This window comes from Engraulis encrasicolus, chromosome 10 (assembly GCF_034702125.1).
Source record: "Engraulis encrasicolus isolate BLACKSEA-1 chromosome 10, IST_EnEncr_1.0, whole genome shotgun sequence".
NCBI classification, from domain to species: Eukaryota; Metazoa; Chordata; class Actinopteri; order Clupeiformes; family Engraulidae; genus Engraulis; species Engraulis encrasicolus.
The window spans coordinates 12,543,961-12,569,909 of NC_085866.1; the positions used below are offsets into that span (position 1 = coordinate 12,543,961).

The window sequence follows — 25,949 nt, forward strand, 5'->3', positions numbered from 1 at the left end:
AGCGCACTGCGCACGCGCACTTGAAAGACCTGAACCGCAGGACGAACCACTGGTAAGGAATTGATCACTAATGCGAGTACATACATTTATTATTTGCCATGCTTATTTGAGTATAAATGTTACTTAACTGCAAGGCAGTTCATATGTTGGGCAAGGTCAGCAGCTAATCTAATGGTGTGGGTTTTTTTTCCAATTAATAAATTGGGCACCAAAACGAACAGGCGAAATTAGCCTCTTCGATAAATTTCTGTAAAATAACATTTTTGACTGTTACCCTTTCATAGGCAATGTCTTGTGTTACAATCCAACAAACCAGTCGATATGGTTGTGTTGAGGGAGCAAATTATTTAGCACGCTGGTCAGCGATGTCCATTCATTCAAAATCAAGTCAGGAAGCATTAAGGTAGCTAGTCTTGAATTTCAAGCTATTATGTGTTCGATTCAAAGTGCTTCAAAGATTTAGTCGCCCCGCCATTTTGCAGCAATTTTTCTGAATTTTTACTGTGCCGCCTCAACCTTACTTGGTGTGCGATGACAGGCGGTTGTGAAAAGGTGTAGGCTACCGGTAGTGTAAAGTGTATTCTATGGAGCCCAGAAACAACGTAAAATATTGGGCTCCAATCTAATTCAAATCAGGTTGCGCCCTTAATGGTTTGTGAACGTTTGACAAATTGATGTGGCACCAAATTAACTTCACATTGTTACATTACATGAGACTGATACTGTATTGCAATGTAATAGCCTGTGACATGACGCTGAGGGGGTTTATTCAAAGGTGGAAGCCATGCAATAAAAAGTAGCTAATCTAAATGTCGCAAAGAAAAGACAGAGCAGATGCAAAATCATCATTTTAAGCCCGTGTTCATGGAGCACGTCTGTAGAAAAAGGATACATTTTGGGTTGTAATGTCTTGCCTTGACTCCTGCTTCCTGTCACTAGTGGCACAAGTGAGGCTTTGTCATGAGTGCCAAAGTGGACCAGGACCAGCCCAAAGATGCAGGGGTTGCCACAGACACCAGCAATGCTCCTTCTTCCACTGACACCCTGCCACAGAAAGTACAACCACATGGTAGCAGCACTGCACTCATTCTGTCTGGTAAGTGTTTCGAATCGGATGCAAAACTAGACTGACAGAAGACATGGTTGCCACTATTAGTTTGACCTTTTACACTGCAAGAATGACCTTGTTTGTGGTTGTTCAGCTGGAAAGGTGGACACTGCTCCGGCAGCTGTGGAGGTCACTAAAGTCACTGCACCTACAGACCTAGGGGCCACCACCACCGCAGCAGCACTGGCCCCTCAAGTGGGTGGAACGTGTAGTATTGTCCATGTTCTGGAATGGAAAGAGGGGATGGCTATTCTTCCTGGCAGCAATCTCAAGGTACGTAACCAGGTCAACTCGTATTTTGGTAAGACAGTGTGTGCATTCCAATATGCACACTCCCGTCCTGCACTTGTGCTTGTGGCCTCGCCTCGAAATATTTCCTCAGTACTAATCACGTTTCTTGTGGAATGCAGACCATCAAATGTTGGTGTTGTAGATGAGCATGCATTAATAGATGTGTTATTGTGTTTTAATAATAGATGAGCCTGCATTAATAGATGTGTTTTAATAGATGAGCGTGCATCTTCCATTGGTCCCCTCTGCAGCTTTGTGTGAGTGACAGTGGGACTCTGGAGGTGATCAGCCAAGGAGGGAAAGTTGCTTGTGCTGCTAATCCGGTGGTTGAGGGGCCAACGCCGGCAAAGGTGACTGAGGCAGATAACAGGCAAGCTGAGAACACTGGTAATCTTTGACTTAATACAGACTATTTACAGGACAGATGTTGCCTAGGGAAGAAAACAACGAGCATGGAGTACCTAACAGAACCGTGCATGTCCATCAACAGCAGATACAACTACCCTCAATGCGGTCGGTGGTGCACCAGTACCAGTGAAAGTGGAGCGGCCAGTGAAAACAAGCCCTGAGCCCACAGAGAGTTCTGTGCCATGCCAGGCCACGGAGTCCCCAGCCACCAAGAGGAGCTATCCTGAGGAGCTGCGCAGAGAGCCGCTGCCCGATAAGTAATTCAAAAGCATTTCTTCTGGTTGTGATGCTTGGTTTCCATGTCAATTTTACAGAAGACTTTTTTTTTGTAATTCATGTTTCTAATAGGTTGCGTCTAATGATCTCCATAACAGTGTTGTTGACACAGTGTGTGTGTGCATTCCAATATGCAATATTGCGTCCTCTACTTGGGCTTGTGGCCTCACGTTTTGCTGATGCCCCGCCTCCGTGCAGAAAACAATTAAGTTTCCCCTCTTAGGGGATTCAGGCCGACCAGAACGGAGCCGGTGTCGGTGCCCGCACCAGTTACGTTCGGCACTAAAGTGCTTACCTGCAAACCGCCCGTGTTCATACCGGGCTCCGAACTTTTCCTGCACGTGATTCTGTTACCCGGATGAACCTGCTGACGCCCACGTTGTCGTCACGGTTCACGGAGAAAAAACTTTGATATCTGTGGCGTGAACACGTTGGCCAGTTCATACAATTTAGCTTTTGCAAGATAATGAATAGAATGCTGTTGTCAGTGATGTCATCGCGACGTATTACTTCCTGGTACGAGGCCACAAGCACAAGTGGAGGATGCAAGGTCGCATATTGGAACAAACCCTGTGATGTTGAAGGTTTTGTCCGTTCACACTAGGCAGGTGAGTGACGAGAGGATTCCTGGCGGACGAGTGATGGCCCTGGACCCTGAGCTGCTGAAGCCGATGAAGAAGAGGAAGAGGAGGGACTACCTGAGTCCGTCAGAGGAAGAGTCCGAGATGGAGACCATGGTAGGAGACCTTTTCATGACAAAGTTTTGTGAGAGAAAACTGAGCAGACCTTTTCATGGCATTAGCTCCTTTCATCGTGACGGCAGACGGCTTCCATTTTGCAGTCCACTGGTTTCAGTCTACTGTTTTACAGACCACCAGTTTCAGGGAGAAACCAGTTTGTCTTTTCAGCTTAACACATACATGTTTTTTGTTTTCTTTATAAACATGGTGTTGTGAGGAGGGGCAAGACACTGATAGCCAACCACTTGAGCTAATTTTTTGACCGACAATCAGAGGTTGAGTTGTGCGCAGCCAGGGTCGCACAGCCAGGGGAAAACAAAAATTGAGAACCCATGTACAGTATATGTAGAATCTTTGGTAGATGTGCCTGTTCAGCAAGTGACATGTTGTTGTATTTGTACCCTATTTTGCCCCTCTGAATATGTGTATGAAGTGAATGTGAGGCATGCATTTAAAGCGCTCTTGAGTTCTCGAAATAGTTGAAAACTGATATATACATAAAGGCAGACTATTTACCATCTTGCATCCTAACATATGACCAGATAAGCTTAGATCAATCAAGGCAAGGCAAGGCAAGTTTATTTATATAGCGCATTTCATACACAGGTGCAACTCAATGTGCTTCACAAAGTTAACAAATGTAAATGAAAGGAAACAGGGAAGAAAGGAGGAAATAAATTAGAGTCAAAAAACATTTAAAACATTAAGATAAAACATAAGGTAAAAATAATAATAAAATAAAATAAAACAAATTAAATAAACATAAAAATAATAATAATAAGTAATTTAAGCTAGGGGAAAGCATCTGAGAACAGCTTTGTCTTGAGTCTAGATTTAAAGCTATCAATAGTGGGTGCATTTTTTATGTCATCTGGAAGCTGGTTCCAAAGCTTTGAAGCATAGAAGCTAAAGGCTGCCTCTCCACACTTTGTTTTGACTTTTGGAATCACCAGCAAATTCTTCTCCGTTGACCTTAGTGACCTAGTTGGTGCATACAGCTGAAACATATCCAGTAGATATGTGGGTCCCATTCCATTTAGTGATTTAAACACAAGTAGCATAGCCTTAAAATCAATTCTGTAGCTTACTGGGAGCCAATGCAGCGATCTTAAAATTGGAGTAATGTGGTCGAACTTCCTTGTCTTTGTAAGAACCCTTGCAGCTGCGTTTTGTACAAGTTGAAGCTGTTTAATGGTCTTATTGGGGAGGCCAGTAAAAAGACTGTTACAGTAATCAACTTTACTAGAAATGAAGGCTCTTCAGTCTCTTCTAAGCGAGCCCTGATCTTAGCTTGTTCTCTTGTTCTTGTGCAGTCTGATATTGGTCAAGCTGAGTCTGGCTTTTTTTTAAGTGCACAGTTTTCATCCCCAATCTAGAACTTACATGGTTGCTTTAATTAGGCTCCTCTTGTCTGCACACAATTATTGTCAGACACTTCAACTGAAATTCAAGGACTTTCAAGTGACTTCACTGAGCTTCTGAAGAGCACTGGAGTTTCCTGTTAATCATTGCTCAAAAGTTTAATTTTGATAGCTACTGTCTACTGACAGTCAATAGACACAGGAGCTATCTTTATGTCCACCATTAAAGCCTTCTATGACTGTGCTGTATTTTTGGTTAAAGGGGTTGGTGAAAAAAGGTGTGTCTTTGTAGTAGCAGGGTTCCCACGGGTCATAGAAGTTCTGGAATATCATGGAATTTCATCAAAGTTTTTCCAGTGCATGCACTGTCATGGAATATCATGGAATTTTTTTAACATTTGTGTAGAAGCAAAACCTATTTTGTTTCGAGTATAACATTGTTTCTTACTGGTTATATTACAACGCTTCGCCAGAGACCGTTTGGTTTTGTGCTGTAATGTACAACATTCTAGAATGCAATGAGCCCACTTAAGTCTGGCGGTGGCGGTGGTGAAGATAATCTTCAGTTTTTACACTTTTTAAAACATTTTAACGTCATTTCTTTTTCCGGAAGTGGTCATGGAAATCCGTTTTTTTGGGTCTGGAAAGTCATGGAAAATCATGGAATTGTATAGCTGAATTAGAGTGGGAACCCTGTAGTAGTGGCTTGTTGATGCATTGTTTTGGTGCATTTTCAGGAGGAGAAAAGTGAGGACTCCAAGATGGAGAGACAACAGAACAGATCAGGTTGGTATTTGAAAATCAAACTGAGCCATTTCCATTAACTTGTATGGATTACTCAAAAATATGAAGTGACAGCTCTTTATCTATTTAGCAATGTTATCATGTTATGTGTCTTCAACACAACAGCAGTATTGTTCGACAGATAAATCTGTTAATAATTAATTGTGTATTGTGTGTATTGCAGGCCGAGCAGACAATAAGCTTGAGTCTTGGACTTGGGCTCAGTATTTAGATGAACAGAAAGCAGTGGCCGCTCCTGCCAAACTCTTTCAAGAGGTATTGCCATTATTTGTATAAGTAATGTGTAGAAGAATAATACAAATGATTAGGAATATTACCCTCAGTTGTATAAAATGGGGTGCCAACTTAGAAATCCATTTTGCCTGATGAGATTTAAAATATCACATCTGACACTGGGCTGGTTTGGAAGGTTTCCCTGGCTTGTAGCTGATGTTAAATACTGTGATTATTTGTATTACATAATATAGTGTTATATTATAATACTGTTTGTTGATGTCAAATGGGCCAAGATTGTCATAATGTGTTTGTGTTTATTTTAGTCTCAGAGGGTTCTGCTGAGCAAGAATGAGTTTCGGCAGGGCATGAAGCTGGAAGGGATCGACCCTCAGCATCCCTCCATGTACTTTGTCCTGACAGTGGCAGAGGTAGGAATGAGCAGCTTTTACAGGATTAGTAATGACTGTTCATTAACTTTGTTGAGGAGCAGTACAATATATATTATTATTATTATTTTTAAAGATATTTTTTTGGTCTTTTTTTACTTTATTTATGATAGGATAGTGAAGGTGGTGACAGGAAGGGAGTGGGGAGAGAGAGACGGCCGGGAATCGAACCCGGGTCAGCCGCATGGTAGACGAGTGCCCTACCATTTGGCCACGGCTGGGCCGAGGAGCAGTACAATATTCTTATCCAGTCAAACGAGTTAATATGGAGTAAATTGTGCAGGACTTTAAAGTAGTATTTTACATGCTGTTCTTCATCAGCTTTGTTGTAGAGTAGTAACATATTCTTGTCCTATGCAAGGATTGAATATGGAGTAAATTGTGTTATAATACTGTGTTCTGTATTGCTGGACAGGTGTGTGGCTACAGGTTACGTCTCCATTTTGATGGGTACTCGGACTGCCATGACTTCTGGGTCAATGCCAACTGCACAGATATTCATGCTGCCGGATGGTGTGAAAGCACTGGTCACAAGCTTTACACACCAAAAGGTACAAGGCCATTTCAGTGACAATGAATGAACTTCATGTAGCAAAACCAGCGCACACACAAATGATTGTAAAAAAAAACAAAAAAACATATTAAAACCATACAAACTATGAATACAGTAGCGATGTATTAAATAGAGATGCACCGGATCCTGATTTTTGGACTCCTGCCGGATACCGGATCCACTGCTTAAGATCCTGCTGGATCCGGATACCGGATACCAGATCCTACGGAAGGGTTGAGACACATAGTCGCACACGTGGGCCCTTTTTTTAGACTCATTGGCTTACTGCCACACTGCCTGTAACGGCCGCTTCCAAAGGGATTTCACTCCATGCAGCGATTGGGGTAGTGAAAGACTGACTGAAAAGCCTAGGCTACGTAAAAACTAGAGATGCACCAGATCCTGATTTTTAGGATCCTACCGGATACCGGATCCACTGCTTAAGATCTTGCCGGACCCGGACCCTGTGAAAAACCCTATTATCCTGCTGGATCCGGAACCGGATCTTGGATCCGGTGCATCTCTAGTATTAAAACTACAATTTGAATTCAAGATCATTCAAGATTAATGTTGCACTTATTTGATTGTCATACATGCTGCGTTTTTTTCATCATCATATTGCCTTTCAGCACACAGTTTTATGGTGTATATTGGTCTGTGTTGGTATTGCAGGTTGCAAGGAAGAGGAGTTTTCATGGTCCAGCTATTTGAGGATCACAAAAGCACAAGCTGCCCCCAAAGAGCTGTTTGCAAGCGCTGGTCGAGTAAGTCTTCTGTGTATAAAAATATACCATGCCCTCTCGGTGTGAGAGAGAGAGAGAGAGAGAGAGAGAGAGAGAGAGAGAGAGAGAGAGAAAACACTCACTCAGATCAGCCTCATTCAGTATGATGACAGATGCCTTCATTATTTATACACATTATACAAATTATACTCATGAAGTGCTTTTTTAGATTCTGCATCCATACGGCTGTGTTTCCAGAAGTCTTAAATGGATGCATTTGACCAGTATGCGGCATATAAATGTAGAAGAGAAATGTTGAATAACAGTCTTTCAGCTAGGTCTTCAGCATTGCATCATTTCGCAGGTCTTGAGGCACTTGCACTTTTAACAGTGACAACGGCAGGCTGGCTGAGCCTTTGAGGATTATACTGGCAAACTAAGCTGACAGTGCTTCTGCCACTGCTGCCCAAAATGATTAGTCACAGCTCTTACAGTTCTCGCAGGAGCAAGGATAGAATATGGTTTTATGCATTTTATTTCGGGATGGATTTCTGTCTTTTTCCATTACTTATTCATTCATTCATATTTTATAGTGGCTTAGAATATATGTGAAACTGATCGTTTTCATATATTGTAGTAAATGTGCTTATAAGGTTTCAGTCAAAAAATAACTCATTCATCACTTGCAGTGTGCGGATGCAAAAGTAAATACTTTTGATGCATATACTTGTTTTGCTTTGACTGAAACCTTAGATTACCTTTTGCGAGCTATGCAACCAGCAGGCCTCAAATCCAAAGGAGTGACATACCCACTTTGGAATATAGTAAATATCCTTAGAAAATATTTAAATTATTGATAAATAAAGCTGATTTCTTTTCATCAGACAGATATGGAGTGTGGTTTTGAAGTGGGCATGAAGCTGGAGGCTGTGGATCGCATGAACCCCTCCCTCATCTGCGTTGCCACGGTGACTGATGTGGTGGATGATCGCTTCCTGGTTCACTTTGACAACTGGGATGATACTTACGACTATTGGTACATATAGCAGGCCAAGCAAGACCGTACTACATGGAGTATTGTAGACCTTTTGAAACATAGAGAAATATTTTTAATCCTAAAGTGTCTTAAGTCTTAAGTGCCTAAAGTGTTTATGTATATGTCATGTTTCCAAACACGTAAAAGACCTTAAAGACACTCAAGATATAATGTTTGCACGAATAGCTACAGAATTACCTTGAATATTGACCCGTAGTCGTTCAGTGTAATTGAACAATTTTGCATTCTTCCATTCGTGAGGTCTGCCAAAGCAAAAACGAAGCAATTTTCACAACTCTTTATTCTGACCTCAGGTGTGATGCTACAAGTCCTTACATCCATCCGATTGGCTGGTGCCAAGAAAGAGGTCTACCTCTTACTCCACCTCAAGGTATGAGCCAACCTAGTTTTTTAAATCTTGTGTGTGTGTGTGTGTGTGTGTGTGTGTGTGTGTGTGTGTGTGTGTGTGTGTGTGTGTGTGTGTGTGTGTGTGTGTGTATGTGTATGGTGGATATATGTGAAATATGTGTGATGCAATGATACAGTAAGTAAGTATGTAGACCTCCTTGGTGTGATGTCTTTGTGTCTTCTTCTGTATTTATGTATGTATGCTACTTGACACCTTAATTTCCCTCGGGATCAATAAATGATACTCTACTCTTATCCTCATAGCAACTTTTTATGTATGTAACCTTATACAGTGTGATCCGGGAGCTCTGGTGGTCCGACATAGGCTGTATTTTGTAACATTATTAGGCTACACAATATCTGAAGTTTTTCTCTCACGACAAGAAGACCTGTATTTAATTTATATAAAAAACTAGAAGCACTCAGAGAGCGCAGACCTCCGCCAAGGAAGCTGCTTGATAGAACATTTGACTATGTTACACCCTAAGTCTTTCTGTCTTCTTTTTTTTGAGTCCCCACAATTCAATTTCTGGTCACTAGGGTCATCTAGATATATAGGCCAGCAATGGTGAAGAATAGTTTAAAAAGTCCTGGTTCCGGTTAGTGATCCGGATCACCACCAGAATTTACTCACTTGTTCCTTGGGTCATTAGCAACAACTCCAGAAAGTTTCATCAAATTCCGTTGCAAACAACAAACAAACAAACAAACAAACAGACAGACAGACAGACAGACAAACCAACGCGACCGAAAACATTACCTCCTTGGCGGAGGTAATCTGCATCTGCATCTAAAATTGTAGCGCCTAAAACTTGTGTGAGTGAGCCTGTCAATTCAGTGGTCCCTGGTTTGAAAACCCTGGCCTATTACGATGTTGGTGTGACCGTGACACACTCTTCTGTTCTTTTAGACTACCCTGACCCTGGCAGGTTTGCCTGGGACAAGTACCTAGAGGAGACGGGCTCCACAGCTGTCCCTGCGGAGAACTTCAGAGTGGTATGCATCATATCCTCCTCTTTCATGAAGTCTTTCACATCAGATCAGGGCAGACTCCACAGCACATTGACTACCTAGCCATAGATATTTCATGGGCTTCACCAAAATCTATATACACTCATTAACAACAACACAATAAAACTGACTTAAAGAGGATTTGCCACGCCCCTAACGGTAGGGCCAGAGATTCTTTTCTCTTCTCTCTACTCTCTCTGGTAGGGCACTCATCTTCTAAGCGGCGGACCCGAGTTAAATTCCGGCCGGTCCTTTGCCAACCCTTCCACGTCTCCCTCTCCCCACTCCCTTCCTGTCACTATCTTCACAATCCTGTCTCGTAAAAACTAACAAAGGCTTGAAAGCCCAAAAAATTACTTAAAAAAAGAGGATTTACCGTATGTTTTCACACCAAGTTCTCTAATGCTCATAGATTAAATCTTTTGAAGGAGGAAACCAACGCACACCAGAGGTTTCGAGGTGCAGGTAGCGGGTGCAAGATCAATTTTGTAGAAGAAGACACCGCACACTCTTGTCCATAGCGCTGTGATTTATTAACAAAACAACGTTTCAGCTCTTATGGCCTTTCTCAAGTTTTCAAGAAAAAACTTGAGAAAGGCCATACGGGCCAAAGCGTTGTTTTGTTAATAAATTGCAGCACGATGGACAAGAGTGTGCGGTATCTTTTTCTACAACAAAGATTAAATCTTAACATCAATCTTAAGCATTGTGCCTGTGTGTGTGTGTGTGTGTGTGTGTGTGTGTGTGTGTGTAGCGCGCCCCTCATGGCTTTGAGGTCCAGATGAAGCTAGAGGCGGTGGACAAGAGAAGCCCCGGCCTCATCAGGGTTGCCACGGTGCAGGAGGCGGAGACTCATAGAATAAAAGTAAGTGGGTGTCACTGTCCAGTGGCCATTGGCCTTCCATGAATCATGCATTAACTTCAAATCTGAATCTTCTTCAGGCTTGGTTTTATATATTGTTAAAATTACCCACATTACAATCAAATACCATATCAGATGTACCAATTTTCGGAAAAGTAGACCTTGTAAAAAAAAAAGTAGATTATTTCAGTAAGAAAAATGAACATTTCACGTACAGAGTAGGTATTTATAGGAGCTCTTTGCTATTGGTTGCTAGTGAAATTACAGTAGATTATGCTTCATGTTACTTTCATCTTACACTCAAAAACACGTAACTGTTGCTTACCACTGTTGGTAGGTACTAATGCTATTACTGGCACGACTATTTTGACAGATGGCATTACCACTAAGTCCCAACAAGAAAGTTGCATTTTACATTTTAGCGATCATTTTTTACTTTTGAACTTCTTAACCCTCTGCTATTGTGATGTCAGATTCACTTTGATGGATGGAGTCACGTGTATGATGAGTGGGTGGACTCGGACAACCCTGACGTCCACCCAGTGGGCTGGTGCGAGGCCACAGGTCACCCACTAAAGGCTCCCCCTTGCCAGGCCAGCAGCCAGCAGCCAGGTAACACCACTTTACATTTGAAGAGCTTCTTTCCAAAATGAGATATAGCAATTTTGTAGAATGTTGGGAAATTGTATTTTTGTATTGGAAATTCCATTGAATTGCATCGCAAAATGCATTTTTTTATAGAGGTTTAAAAGTATGTTCTCAAAACATTTGAATGGCAAGAAGTCACACATAGATGATAGGACTTGTTAACAGTCAATTCCAATATTAAAATGCAAAAAGTAAAAAATGGTGGATATCACATTTTGAAAAGTAGCTCTTCTTTTAGAACCTAGCTTTTCCAAACCATGTTTTGATATGACAAGACATTTTCCTTAATTATGCTTTTACTGTTTGTCACCTTTGTCACACATCTATTGTTACAATCCATTTTTCCTGAATTGTTGGCTTCACATAACATGTCTGCAAAATGTCTTCGTATCAACATCCAATATGGTTAATTATTTTGAAAGTACTAAACCAAAACATGAAAAACCTGTATTTCTTTCCTGTAGGCTACTCTATTTTTCAGTGCTGTGCACCTTGGTAACAGATTGTAAATGTGTGCGTGTGTGTGCATGTGTGCTTGTGTGTGGTGGGTAGGTGCAAGAGAAACGCCGGCTGCTGGCCAGTCTAATTTCTCCCCGCTGCCCTACAAAACCATCAGCCACTCTCGGAACACCTCCAAGTACAGCTTCCACCACAGGTCAGCACCATGGCGCCCTCTGCAGGCATGGCTCCATATAACATGCATATGTCAGTGTGGCAGTGTACAATAATCATTTAGATTCAGAAGTGACTCAGAGTGATTTTTGTCAGGACCGGTGATGAGTCCTGGCCATTTGTGATATTTCTAGGCACCTGCATAAGCCTAAAAAACACAACAAAACTAATAATACCGCTCTTTTTATCACTACGACTCCTACTACTACTACTCCTAATACTAATAAACAAAATCATAATGGTAATACTAATCATAATGAATAATTATAATAATAATCATATTAAGTCAATTGCAGTCATTTCATTTTACAGTTCAGATAAACCGCATTTGTTCTTTCACTGTCATAGCCACTCGTAGTGGCTAGGAAATGAAAACTATTTACCTTCACTCCTTTCATTTTTGGAGTGTCTTGGTGAGGAAAGGGTTTTACTTTTTTTTTTCCCCAACTAACTTTGGAAAAACTATTTTCCCATTAGGAAGTGTCCGACGCCAGGATGCGATGGCTCTGGTCATGTGACTGGCCGCTTCACGGCGCACCACTGCCTGTCCGGATGCCCCCTGGCCGAGAGGAACCAGGGCAGAGTCAAAGCAGAGCTATCGGACACCGAGGGCTCCAAACGGAACCTTCTAGTCTTTGGCCAGCGCTCCAGAAAATCACGCTACCATGGCAGGTAATGGCAACCCACTAGGGCTGTAACTATACACTCAAGTCACGATTCTGTTCGTGGGTGGGAGACGTGACGCCTTGTTTTTTCGTAACATTGGTTAAAAACCTACAAAACTGTTATTTTCCTTTAAAAAACAAATGTAAATGAAAGAAGATGTGGTACATTATGTTTCATATTAGTCTTAGATGAGAAGAAACATTTTTGTTAAGATTTATGTAAAGGTTTATATGTCAAATTTCCTGCGGTGTGACTGTAACATTAATGAAACAATATATAATAATATATATATAAATTAACCAACAACATTTTGAATAATGTATGAAGCATTTGGCATGATTGCATAAATCTTAACTTAAGATTAAGATATGTGAATGTGGAAAAAACTCAAGACAGTAATATTAACTACAAGTTCAATTTCGTAACACAAATTGCGTCCTGTGGGGTGACATGTATGTCAATGTTTGTGAATGGGCAGCTGCAAGGCCAACTACAAGGGTCTTAAAGACTGGCTGCTAACCAGTCAGTACCTCAGTTATTGGAGAGTGCTGTGGAAGTTTAAGGTGACTCTTAACCTCTTAATATGTCTTCATATTGCAATCTTTCTGTCACGCAATGCTTAGGTTCATTTTATGGTGTCCTGTGGTGTGACTGCTCTTATAGGAGGAAAAAAAAGTTTTTTTATTTATGAAAACACATATTAAGATTAAACACAATATTATTATCAAGTTAGCATGAGCTCAGATGTCAGTCATGTATACAAAAGGATTAAAATGGCCATAATGCAGTGAATTCCCTGTGGTGTGACTCCATTTTCCTGCGGTGTGACATGCCTATGCTATGTGTTGATGCAGGACACATTTTCCCAAAAATGGCAAAAATAAGGTGAAATTCCACAGACCACTAAGTGCTTTATTTTTTTCTATTTTTTTCCAATTTTTATCCATCATTTTTTTCAGGAATTTGAAAAACTTTTTTTTTTTTGCGTTACGCCCTTAAACGTCAACCACCCTCGTATCACGATTTTTGACGTACGGTTCACCGCACCGTACACCCCATGATTTTTGTATCTTTTTGATGATTGTTTATAGGTGGAATAGGTTAAACAACGTTACTAATAATGTAAAAAAAAGTTTAAAAATAATAATGATATTGATTTCAAGCTTGGAAGCACCATCACATCTTACCATGTGGTTGTTTCTGGACTGAAGGGTAACAGAAGTTTGAAAGGGCATATCATGATACAGCCTGCTTGCATCATGACACAGTGTTGTGACTCTGCGTATCACGGTTCTCGATTCGAAATGCTACCATGGCCGGTAATGGCAACCCACGCTTCTCAGCCAGATGATAGGCTGTTGAGACCACAGAGTGAAAATAACACCTGTTTTAACATCACTCGGCTGTCTTGATAAGCTGTTGTTTATGCTCGTGTGTGTGTGTGCTTGTGTCTGTGTTTTTGTTTGCGGGCACATGTCTTTATCAGGATTGGGCGTCCTCCCAAGTACAGGAAGAACCAACAAAGAAACTATCAGAGTGAGCAGAACATTTTCATTACCTTGTTCAATATTGTGTGTAAGAAATGTCAGTCAGACCTGCACAAAGCAGAGTGTGTTGATTTTATGTCAAAGGTGACTTGTGTTTGTACTGTATGTGTGGGTGTGAATGTATGTTTGTGTGCATGCCTATGGGGCGTGTGTGTGTGTGTGTGTGTGTGTGTGTGTGTGTGTGTGTGTGTGTGTGTGTGTGTGTTCAGCGGCGGTGACGAACGAGGGTGTGTACCCGTCCCTCTTCATGTCTGCGCTGTCGGCCCATCAGGACCGGACTTTGTCCCTGTGCTGGGAGCAGCACTGCAAGCTCCTGCCGGGGGTCGCCGGCATCCACGCCAGCCAGGTGGCCAGCTGGAGTGTGGAGGAGGTGATGCCACTGCAGCACTGCTTTACGCACCAGCCACAACATAATAACATTAGCCTCTCAAAGATAAGATATATAGGCTTATATATATTTTTAGTTGGTCTTTTACGACTATTGATGATAGGACAGTTTGAGAGGTGGACAGGAAGCGAATGGGGAGAGAGATGGGGAGGGGTCGACAAAGGACCCGGGCCGGGAATTGAACCCGGGTCAGCCGCATAGCAGATGAGTGCCCTACCGGTCGGCCACGGCAGGGCCATAACATGAGCCTCTGGACGCTAATAACATAATAATTCCCTAGACACGAGTCATAACATAATACTTCAAACTCTAGTAATAACATACTTGGACGCTAGCATTATACGTTGTGCACCAGTTGTAAATACACGTAAGTGTAACTATCCCAAAGGTTTACACTTTTAGGTAGATCTCCTGACTTTAACTAACATCTCAGAGATTTTTTTTACCTTTGGACTCCAGTAGTAACATAGTAAATGAAACACCAGTAATGACACACTTTGGGCACTAGCGTTATAAGCTGTGCAGTAGTTGTGGATAACAACTTTCCCAAAGATTATTATAGACAGATCTCCCACTTAAATTTCAGAGATATATTTATTAACCCATTGTGTCATGGAGCGACATATACGCTGCAATCAAGTTCTTGAGATTTTAGCTCTTTTATAAAAAATGTTGGTATGTAGTAGGAGCTGAATGAACGCATTCTAGTGCAAACATGAAGGTTCTAGCTTTTAAATGCAACTTATTTCATGTTTTTATGTACTTCGGAGGCTGAGATATTTAAGTTTTAATAGGGAGAGGGCACCTTTTCCCAAAAAGGGCTATGGCTAAAATGGATTAATCTTTGTTTTGACTGAAGGTTTTGTTTAAATAAATTTAACAAAGCGTGCCATCCTGCACACTGAAGAAGAAAGGCAATGTTTGATAAAGTAGCACACAGCTTATTTCAGTTTAATAGCAGTTCACTGTAAATTTCATGTATTTCATCAAGTATGGCATTATAAAGAACATAATACATATTGAACTCACAGTAATCATTGCCAGAACATACTGTATAACATTACATTCTAGACATACTGTAGGTATGTGGCCAGCTGTACTATGGAAGACAGGCACTCATGTCATGGCATCATTTCCCACTGGGCATGGGCTTCTTTTAATACAGTGGTTCTCAAACTTTTTCAGACCGAGGACCACTTTGTCCCCATAAAAAATGTTCAGGGACAACCTGTCAACTGCATTGACAGTTGAGGGGTGATAATTTGACACTGCTAATTTCGTTGCAGATCACTTACTTTGTATTCACATTTACAAGCCTGTCTTATTGTGGTGAAAATACGACTTCAGCTATGTTTATCTTTGTAATAATGTTACAAATGTAGCCTACTGCTAGCTTGTCTTTGGAAAAGTAGCAATCCCCTCGCCGACCACCTGAGCTCTGTCGCGGACCACTAGTGGTCCCTGGACCACACTTTGAGAATCACTGCCTTAGAATCGTATAGAATTTGATTGCTGCACAGTATGGCCCTTCCCATACTGCCTGAGATAATCACTTCATCACATTTATAGTATGCTACCTTGTTGAGGACAATACACCCTAGTACCAACTCTATTTGGTGTGAGTGTCATTGTCACTGTGGTAAAAAGTGGCACAGGATTGGGGATGATCAACCAGTTTACCCATCTTAACAAACCATTTACAGAGATGCTTTGAGTCATTACACTTTGGGACAACCTTCACGGATCTTTCCATTCAGGTTGTTTAGGCACGTTTTGAATAGCTCATAAGTCCGATTCGGACGGACTTTTATTACCTATGGTCCCCCGGTAATTTGGAATAATTATGGGAATGTCTGAGTTCTTAGTCCTGTGCGAATACGCCATTGTCCGTGATTTGTGAAGTAATAATTACGCCGCAAATTACCTACTGTATTTCGTTGATATATATATATTGTATTTCCTTGGGTAATTTCATGTCCCATATCCATGTGCGCGCCGTTTGCACCCCCTTATAAGGTCTGTGAATTGAGTAAATTGCAGAAGTTTGCTTATCCCGTCCGAATGCGGCACAAAAAAAAATCACAGTGTATGCGAATCTGGCTATAGAATGGCCATGTTTAAATGTATTGTATGTTGTCTGTTTCAGGTCTTTGGCTTTGTACAGAATCTCACTGGGTGCGAGGAGCAAGCTAGGCTGTTCAAAGATGAGGTGATATATCATTGCTTAAATGTACAAACCACCCATCTTTAAAGTTATATCTCCTATGTTTGTGCGCTTGACAAATGTCTTATTGACATCTTCTTGTCTTCCAGTGTATTGATGGAGAGGCGTTCCTCCTTCTGAATCAGACGGACATTGTGAAGATCATGAGCATCAAGCTGGGCCCTGCTCTGAAGATCTATAACGCCATCTTAATGTTTAAGAGCACTGACGAGGGACTCAAGTGATCCTGATCTGTGTGGTCTGTGTCATACATAAGATGTTGTGATGTGCCAATAATGCATTTCCCATTATGTCCTTTTCAGGACAGAGAATTGTTTTTAAATCATACTGTACAGGTCTTCATGGGGCTCTGCTGTGAAATGAATAATAATAATGATGATAATGCTGCCAAGTTTACAGCACAGATACAATAATGTGAAATGTGAATAATAATGCAGTTTTGCGCTGGCGGTAGGTGGCTACATTTAAGCGGCTTATTTATGGTCGAATGGAATAACTTATTTTTGATGCACTTTACACATTCACCCACAGGGTGGAGCATAATACGCATCCTGAGCCAATAGAAACAAAATTGTCAAAATTGCTAGACCACTTCCAATGCATTTAGCTGTTACGAGTTTAATACATGTCAAACTCTTTCATTGATGTCTGGTTTTTCGGTCATGTTGGAAAAGCACTTAGTCAAATCTGTTTGTTTTTTGGGGGAATGTTCTTTGTGTATGAGCAAAACAAGCGTTTGATGTTTGTAGACCTAGGCTTGTTTGTGGGACCAAATTCTCTGTGATGATGGAGATATTTCGTACCGATGCAATTCTTGGTTTAAATTGTCATTCAGTTCGCCTACTTCAGTCAATAAATGTTAAGTGTCAATTAATTTTACAGGGTGCATGGTATCATTGAATGGTGCTTTTTTATGTTCTAATTTGCAGAGGTTTGCAGGACAAGATGATGTGTTGTACACCAAGTTACAGCTGGAGTAACTTTTTTCTTTCTTTTTTGTGCTTTTACACACACACACACACACACACACACACACACACACACACACACACACACACACACATTCACACACTTGTCAGTGGTATCAAGACAGTTGTAAATGAGTCACACCATCAATTTCAAAAGTGAATGCCAGGGAGATCTAGAGTACATTTCCACTAGTTATTAAAGCCTGGTTCATCAAAGCAAACTGATATTAGGCTGCATATGCAAATCACTACCCTTCTGTGTGCCACATTAGATCATGTCTGGCAACGTACGTAGGCTGGACAATACACTTTGCTCATCCGCCGCTCTGATCCTGCTTGAGGTCGAGAAGTCTGAGGTTTGGCTAATGATTGACCGCGTCCCAGATGGTAATGTGACGCGACCTTCACCATACAGTGAAAAGTAATGATGAAGTGCGGGTAGGAACTCTGCAATGTGAGTGCGAAGTTCTTCCAGCGATTACTGAACGCGTCGAACTTGCTTGTTTTTTTTTTCGCGCGGACCGCCATCTGCGTCAGGTAGGCTGAGGTTGTCAGCTTTCAGGGCAGCCTGCAATTCATTGTTCATTCTATATTGCTATAGGCTAGTTCATGTTTTAGACATGTAAATATCAATGTATTCAAATTTCCCTAGACATTGAGGTGGACGTCTGTCAGTTTGAATAGTTGTGCCACCTGGCTTGTTTTACATGGCCGTGCGTAATTCTCTAGCAAAGTGCGTTTTGCAGATTGGAGACTTCGGTGCGCTGTGAAACGTGTCATTTTCTTGGTAAACAGTGAAATGCTGACGTGCTTAAAATGATAATACTAGAGTTGTATGATACTTTGGGTAATATGTGGTGATTCAAGGCAGGATATGATTTTAAACCTGTTGGCCAGTCATTGGTCACCCGTCAGTACTTGTTTAGTTTATATTTGCACAAGTAATGCGTGTACAGAATCAATGACTTGACAGAATCCCTTTTGTGTTTCATACTGCAAACAAGAAAATCCAGTTTCTCAAGATAAGATTACTTCCTTTACAGCAGATTTTTATCGATGTTGAGTGTATAAATTCCAGACTTTGGGTCTTGTTTCTGTAGTTCCTATGTAAGAATTGTCTGCAGAGTTGGAATGGACCAAAGTCATGGCACATTGTAACCAAGTAGGTTTTTTTTCTTGTCTCTTGTCAGTATTGATATTAAGTATGACCAAAATAATTACAGATGATGGTGGAGTTACTCCAGCCACAATCTAATCAGATTGTTTTGTCTCAACATCTCAAATTTGATTCCTCAGCTTTCACCAACATCGCCAAGCGATGTCAACCTTGGGGCTTCAGCCAACCCCCAGTGAGTATCTTGAGATACCTACCCAGAACCTCAAATCTTTGAATGTTTAAATTGTTGAATAGAATGAGCGGTGTGCTTACAACACAATAATACAGCAATGTTGTGTGAGTACCTTATAGGATTTTAATGTTAACTGATGTTTAAAGCCTCTTAACTTCAACTTTTCAGTGCCATGCCTACTGACTTCGATTTCCTCTCTGTCATTGGAAAGGGAACATTTGGAAAGGTAATCAGGTTGTCAAAGCCTCTCCCATTCAAAGGCTGCACACAGCTTTTCAAGAAATTATTAACCTTCGAAGGGAAGTCTGTTGAGGTTCCATGAAAAATATCTTAAGTGGGCTGTTAAATTTGTGCTTTAGACATCAGTGCATTAAGATGTTGAACTAATTTCTCCACTATCCATTTTAAGGTCCTGCTTGCCAAGCTTAAATCAGATGGGAATTTTTATGCCGTGAAGGTTTTGCAGAAGAATGTTATTCTGAAGAAAAAGGAGGTATGGACAATTATTATTTTGCTCATGTGCAATAAATTCACTCTACTATGTGAGGATTACAATGCCACCCGTTTCAGTTGCTGGAGATACAATCTAATCTAATCTCAACTTGCTCTGTTCTTTGTACCGTGACAGCCTTTTTTCATCTCCGCTCTCATGCTCAACTGTCACTCATGCCCAGGTGTCTGTTACTCTTTTATATGAGTTTCAACAGAGTGCCAGCATTGTCTTTGATGCCCGTTGATTTGATTCCCTCTCTGATCATGAATGTTGGCACCCAATTTTACAGCCAGAAAAGCATAGGCTAATCAGATTTCACTGGACTCCTGATTTGATTAGATCTCAAAAAGTCATTATTTGACTGGAGCCAAGATTGTATTATGCTGCCTTGCCACCGTCTTTGTGTAAATAACCGTGTAGTAGTGGTCAAGGGGACTATGTTGTTTTTCCCCGCGAGTTGACATAAGTGGTCCCTCCGAGACATCTTAGTCAGACATGTTGTCTGTCTGCTGCCTATCGTATTATTATCCCTCTGGCCTGTAGCCCTGGCACCTAAGGCCAACAGCGTCATTTGTTCAGAGCGGCTCCTTGTCTTGTGCCCGCTGACTGGCTGCTCGCTGTACACATTCTGCCTCTTGTTCAACGGCCTCAATGCTGCTTTTGTCCGCCCTCCCTGCAGCAAAAGAATATCATGGCCGAGAGGAATGTCCTGCTGAAGAGCCTGAAGCACCCCTTCCTGGTCAACCTGCACTACTCCTTCCAGACCCCAGAGAAGCTCTACTTTGTCCTCGACTATGTCAACGGAGGAGAGGTAACTGACAGGGCTGTACTGTGACAAGAAAAAAATCAGGTCGGGCATTTTCATCCAAGACCAGGGATGGATAGAGAGACATTGAAGCCTGTGACATTGTTTTAGTCATCTGTTACAAGCTACTTTGACCATAACAGGTAAAATGAATATTTAAATCTGACTCTGGTCAGCTGTAGCGGCATGAGGACTGGTACCACTACATTGAGGGGGGAGGGCCAGGCCAAAATCACCAGCAGTCCACCGGGCAAATGCCCTGTAGGCCTTATGGCATATCCAGCTAGGGGTAACTGGCAGGCCTCGCAGTAAGGGTAATAGTAGAAGTGGCGCTGAAGTGATGTAGGGGGACTGGATCCAACAATTGTTCTGTCTGTCTACCATCAAGATCACAGGGTCTGATGTGCCCCTGAGCATGTGAAAAATTGGACCTCCTTTGTGCCTTTGCAGTTTTTAATAAACCTTGGATTCTCAGGCTTTATCCTTTTCCAGCACGCATGTTGGTATCCATAGTGATGGAAATTCTATGATTTTTTCCCCCAGCTTTTCTACCACCTACAAAGAGAGCGCTGCTTTTCAGAACCACGAGCTCGCTTTTATGCAGCAGAGTTAGCTAGCGCTATTGGCTACCTGCACTCCCTCAACATTGTATACAGGTTGGTCTTTTTGTGATATCCAGCACAGCAGTATCCTTATCCTATACCAGTATACTTATTTATTGATTATCCAGTGCAGCATGGCATTTTATATTACATTGATAACCATCACTGTGTCTACCTTTCTTTGAAGACTTTTTAAAAAATGTACGTTTGGTTCGTGGTTAATCACACTAAAATGAGTGTTCTTGTGTTCTTTTTAAGGGACTTAAAACCAGAGAACATCTTATTGGATGCTCAGGTAAGGACATTTCAAAGTGTTCCTATAGGTACAGTATTTTGAGAAAATAACACTCGGCAGAAGTTTTTGTGCTTATTGTCTGTGGGTTATGCTTTGACCCAGGGCCACATAGTTCTCACTGACTTTGGCTTGTGCAAAGAGGGGCTCGAACCAGAGGCCACAACGACCACTTTTTGTGGCACCCCAGAGGTGAGGAATTTGAATATGCTGCAGAGGTAACATTCTTCCACCTTGCCCACTACATTCATGCTATTGACCCAGTCGGCTCCTCTAGCCCGCCCATAAAACTGCATTGTTTTCCCCTCCGAATGCTCCACCCGTGGTTGTGTGGTGCCAATCATTGCAAGTCATTTGGCAAATTGATTAGCCACTACATACAGTGGGTGGTGGAGCAAACGTGGGGGTAAACAAGCAATTTCATGGGCGGGCCCAGAGTTGCCGACTGTGCCAATAACTTAGTTGAGGTGCATGCTCTTGACGGTGAACCATGTTAGCCCCTAATCTTTCTCAATACCCCCTTAGTTCAGGAGAGTCTGTTTAAAGTTATTACATGGAGTAGGATGGCACATGTTGTTGACGAAAACAATGCTTAGTGGAATGTACAGTATCACCCTGTATGCATGTGTAGTTAACTTATTTGGGTAAATAATGATGTTGCTCTTCCCCTCAAACAGTACCTAGCACCTGAGATGCTGAGGAAGGAACCGTATGACCGCACCATTGACTGGTGGTGCCTGGGAGCTGTACTGTATGAAATGCTCTACAGCTTGGTGAGTAGGCCTACTTACTGCCAGCGCACGGCAGAAAACCATTACATGCACTTTAGGGGTGTAAATCACATCCTCCATGACAATACGATTCGATATTGATTTCTTAAGGCAATGATTATATTATTTTCGATACTAAAGAATTCCCCACGGTATGGTATGATATGATTTGATTTCTTTCCATTTACTTTTCCACCTATGTTATGGAGCTAGGGCATTGGGCAGGGGTCAATGATTCGATTATTTTCGATACTTAAGAATGCCCCACTATACGATACAATTCTATTCGAACATCGGCAGTAGGATCGATGCATGAATACATATCGATTGTTATTTACACCCCCTAAGGCCCTTCTATTAGGGATGAAACATTACAGTACGGTACAGTTGCCCACGGTCAGGTATGGTTCATGGCTTTTGGGTCACAGATGTGGTTATGGTTCAGGTTCAGTTATTTTGCTCTTGGTATTTGGAAACAAGGTACAATGTTAGATGTAAAAAAAAGAAAGAAAAACCTCTGATTAAATTAGACTGCTTCAGTGCACTGTTAGGCTTGTGGGGAATTCAGGAAATTATAATAGGTGTGGGCTAAGATAAAGACTGTCCTAAGCAGTGTCAAACATGGTTGAACATGGGTTGTGGATTGTATCCATATCCATTCGGCACGTGCAGCACAGTTTGTTACACCCAGCATGGTTCAGTTACGGATGAAATTGGATTGGGTTTTACATCCCTACTTTCTATGGATTTATCATTCTTCTTTTGGCATTGTCTCCTCTCTCGCCTGACCCAGTATAGAGAAAATGAGCCACAATAGGCCTTCTAGCATCAAGTTTTCAGATGTTGGCTGTGTGTGTATGGATGCCACAATAATTTGCCTTTTTTCGCAATGACGTCAAATTACGGTTTTGAAGCAAAGTCAGTATAAACATTTACTGTTTCCAGGCAGAAATCCATAGAAAACAGTGGCATGCATGTTTGTCTATGCCGCCAGATTCAACTTAAAATTTAAACTTCAACTCGAATGCATTGAATTAAATTTGTCTGACGTCAGGAGAAAAAGGCTCATTAGGCCCTTGGGATCATGTCAGCTCTGACTGACCATACCTGACTTGACCATGTTGTGACTTGTGTGGGCAGCCGTGGCCTAGTGGTTAGAGAGTTGGTCTTTCAATCTAGGGGTTGCCGGTTTGAATCCCCCTTAACCTCTCCCTACATCTCCATCCATGGCTGAAGTGCCCTTGAGCAAAGGCACCTAACCCCACATTGCTCCAGGGACTGTAACCAATACCCTGAAAAGTAATAACTGTAAGTCGCTTTGAATAAATGAAAGCAATGTAATGTGACTTTGAAATGTCTATGATATGACAGCCGCCGTTCTACAGCCGGGACGTAGCTGAAATGTACGATGGGATTCTGTACAAGCCTCTGCCCCTGCCTCCCGGGAAGTCCAACGCTGTGTGCCACCTGCTGCAGGGCCTTCTCCAGAAAGACCAGCACAGCCGTATGGGGGCCACTAATGACTTTGTGAGTTTCGTCTAGTTTGTTTTGCTTATCCCCTTGAGACGCGGCTTTATACATTTGTTGTTACCAGTATGGTAATGACCAAGTCGTGGTGCATTATTAAAGGGCCTGTGTTTTGTCATAGTATTGTAGTGCTATGGTAGTTGCATTTCAATGACTATTACAGCGTGCCACTGGAGGTACGGTGCGCATTACGGGGCTACTATCGCTATATAAATACATTTTGATTGATTTATTGGTGTGTTTTTTTCCTAATATGAGGATGTGATAATGTGTTTCAATGCGATTTTTGTTGTTCTTTTCTTAGGTGGAGATTAAAAACCACGTTTTTTTCTCCCCCATTAACTGGGATGACCTTTATAACAAAAGAATCACTCCTCCATACAAGCCTGCTGTGGTAAGTTTGGCATGTACTACACCCCCCCCCCCCCACACACACACACACACACACACACACACACAACAGTGTTCTTGAGGAGCACACCCACAACATGCCATTGACCTTACTGTAAGGTCAATTTCAGTACAATGTCCTACAACTGGACCTTTTGAGTAAAGTGTAACTCTATAACAGCATTTTATTTACAGGATTGAGAGATAATATTGTTTTTTTTTTAAATCATGTGATCAATGTTTAGTACTCCCTAGTCATCTTACTATCAGTACAAATCCCACTAAAATGGATACAACCAAGCTTAAAGTTGCTGACTTTGACAAGTGCATTGCCTGCAAGATATACGCACTAGACTGAGTAGAACCTAAGCGACCTAAGATGATAAGACTGATGGAGTCTTCAGAGAAAACACAGAGATCATTACTTATGGTATTGGTGCATACAAGTACTTTAAGATTTTTTACAGGTAGGCCTATAGATGTTTAAATAATCAGAATAGATCAAGATAGCCATCAATTAAATTAGACATGGAAATGCATGTGAACGCACAGTCTTTCTCTCTGTCCCTGATACCACAGAAAGGTCCAGCGGATATTCAGAACATTGACCAAGAGTTCACCAGAGAGCCGGTGCCTGGCTCAGTGGGGCGCACTCCAGACCTCACCTCTAGCTTTGCCACCAGTAGCTCCAATGCTTTCTTTGGCTTCTCCTATGCTGCTGGCGATGACAGCTTTCTCTGACGGCGCTCGGACCGGGCAGTGGAGGCATCATGGAGCTCCAGGACGACAGAGGAGGATGTATATAGGCTACACAGACCCATTTCCACTGAGCAACGCAGGAGTGGACCTGGAGAATAGGACGGGGGGATGAATGTAATATTGGTTAATTGGAAGTAGAGTGGGTGTACCACTAAAGGGGAATCAAGTTGCCATAGAAACTGCTGGTTCAGCTCATTGTTATTAGTACCACGTGGTGTCAACCTATTGAGTTGACAAATATTCATCTTATGACAGTCCCTTCATACACTGGCAAACCCAAAACAGCTTTTCCCCCTTTACAGCTTTAGAGTAGCAAAACTCAGGATGTTGTTAACCCTTGTCTGGGCATGTGAATGATTTAATATTAGGCTTATGTAACTTGATAAACATTGTTTTAAACACAGGCATAGAGTGTAATATATATGTAAACTGTACTGTTGTCAAAATGCTCCTTGCTATGTTTGTGCTTTGCAAATAGTGGAAAAATGAAACACACAAAGAAATCATTGTCGAGTTAAATGAAGGATTGTACTTAAAAGTGTATATAAAGCCCATTATTAAACTGTCTATTAATGTTTAACAGCTATTGCCATAACACCATGACTGTTGTTTGACAAGTATTTACCTCTTCATTCATTGCATCTATTTTTATGACTATTTATCCATGTATTGCCTGGATTAGACAAAGCTCTTACTCCTTATTATGGTTGGTAACAATCCAAACAAAATCACTCCCAGCCCAGGAACATTTAAAAAGCTTTTAAGGGGACAAAGCATTACCTCCTTCCAGCTAACAAGCTGAGGGTGCTGATACTGACTTTCATGACTGAATGCTTTTCAACCAAACAAAGAAACAAAAAGCTGCTGACTTTGCCTGTATGGCAAACTGGAAATGCAGGTGTCAGGTTAATATGAACTGTTCAGAACTTCTAATCTTAATGCTCTGTGTTTCCTGAAGAACATTTGTTAACAGTGGGGGCTTACTGTAGCTGGTATAAGAGGCAAGATTAAATAGCTAATACATGTGAACAATGTTTGTAAAGGTACTCTATAGATTACATTAACATACAAAATCTTAATCTTTTCAGGGGGCATAGTCAAGTGTGAGATGTTTAGTTGTTTATTTCCAGAATTCATGCTGCCCATTCAGTAATCTTACCTTTTTCATGAACACTTACCACCACCATCAAATTCTAAGTATTCATTATGACTGCAAAAATTGCACTTTTGACACATGAAAAGGGGGATCTTCTCCATGGTCCGCCATTTTGAATTTCCAAAAATAGCCATTTTTAGCTGCAAAAATGACTGTACTTAGACCATACTAGAAAATATTTGTTTATTACAAAACTTAGTAAACTTTCATGCAAAGATCAAATTTGGCAATAGGCAGCCCAGTTTCAATGAGCAGCATAGTTGCAGTACCCTTTTTGACCATTTCCTGCACAGTGTACCTTTAAGTAGTTGTCCAGGTGGCCACCTTAATTATAGGTGGTATAAGTCACACATTTGGGGCGAGCTCACTTTCACTGGGTTCATATGCTTGGGTGGCATTTAAATTGGCAGACAGTGGCATAAAGAAGGAAATGACTGAAAGTGTGATGGTA

The 25,949-nt window shown here is 41.5% G+C and overlaps 2 protein-coding genes across 2 annotated transcripts; both read left to right on the top strand.

The window, feature by feature from the left end:
• Nucleotides 1-843: 843 nt before the first annotated feature.
• l3mbtl1 (L3MBTL histone methyl-lysine binding protein 1) lies at nt 844-17,255 on the top strand. The gene is made up of 21 exons (XM_063209578.1): nt 844-1,096; nt 1,203-1,381; nt 1,651-1,786; nt 1,890-2,064; nt 2,688-2,820; nt 4,922-4,970; nt 5,152-5,243; nt 5,528-5,632; nt 6,066-6,201; nt 6,876-6,967; nt 7,810-7,961; nt 8,276-8,352; nt 9,280-9,365; nt 10,135-10,245; nt 10,716-10,854; nt 11,443-11,545; nt 12,040-12,234; nt 13,715-13,764; nt 13,985-14,145; nt 16,310-16,372; nt 16,477-17,255. The coding sequence occupies exons 1-21, from the start codon at nt 961-963 to the stop codon at nt 16,609-16,611; spliced, it is 2,505 nt and encodes an 834-aa protein (XP_063065648.1). The 5' UTR covers nt 844-960; the 3' UTR covers nt 16,612-17,255.
• A 414-nt stretch (nt 17,256-17,669) lies between these two features.
• Nucleotides 17,670-24,931, top strand: sgk2a (serum/glucocorticoid regulated kinase 2a). The gene is made up of 13 exons (XM_063209579.1): nt 17,670-17,892; nt 18,456-18,517; nt 18,652-18,704; nt 18,873-18,930; nt 19,114-19,197; nt 19,877-20,008; nt 20,546-20,658; nt 20,863-20,899; nt 21,002-21,088; nt 21,574-21,669; nt 23,038-23,193; nt 23,498-23,587; nt 24,163-24,931. The coding sequence occupies exons 2-13, from the start codon at nt 18,500-18,502 to the stop codon at nt 24,322-24,324; spliced, it is 1,086 nt and encodes a 361-aa protein (XP_063065649.1). The 5' UTR covers nt 17,670-17,892; nt 18,456-18,499; the 3' UTR covers nt 24,325-24,931.
• The last annotated feature ends 1,018 nt before the right edge of the window (nt 24,932-25,949 follow it).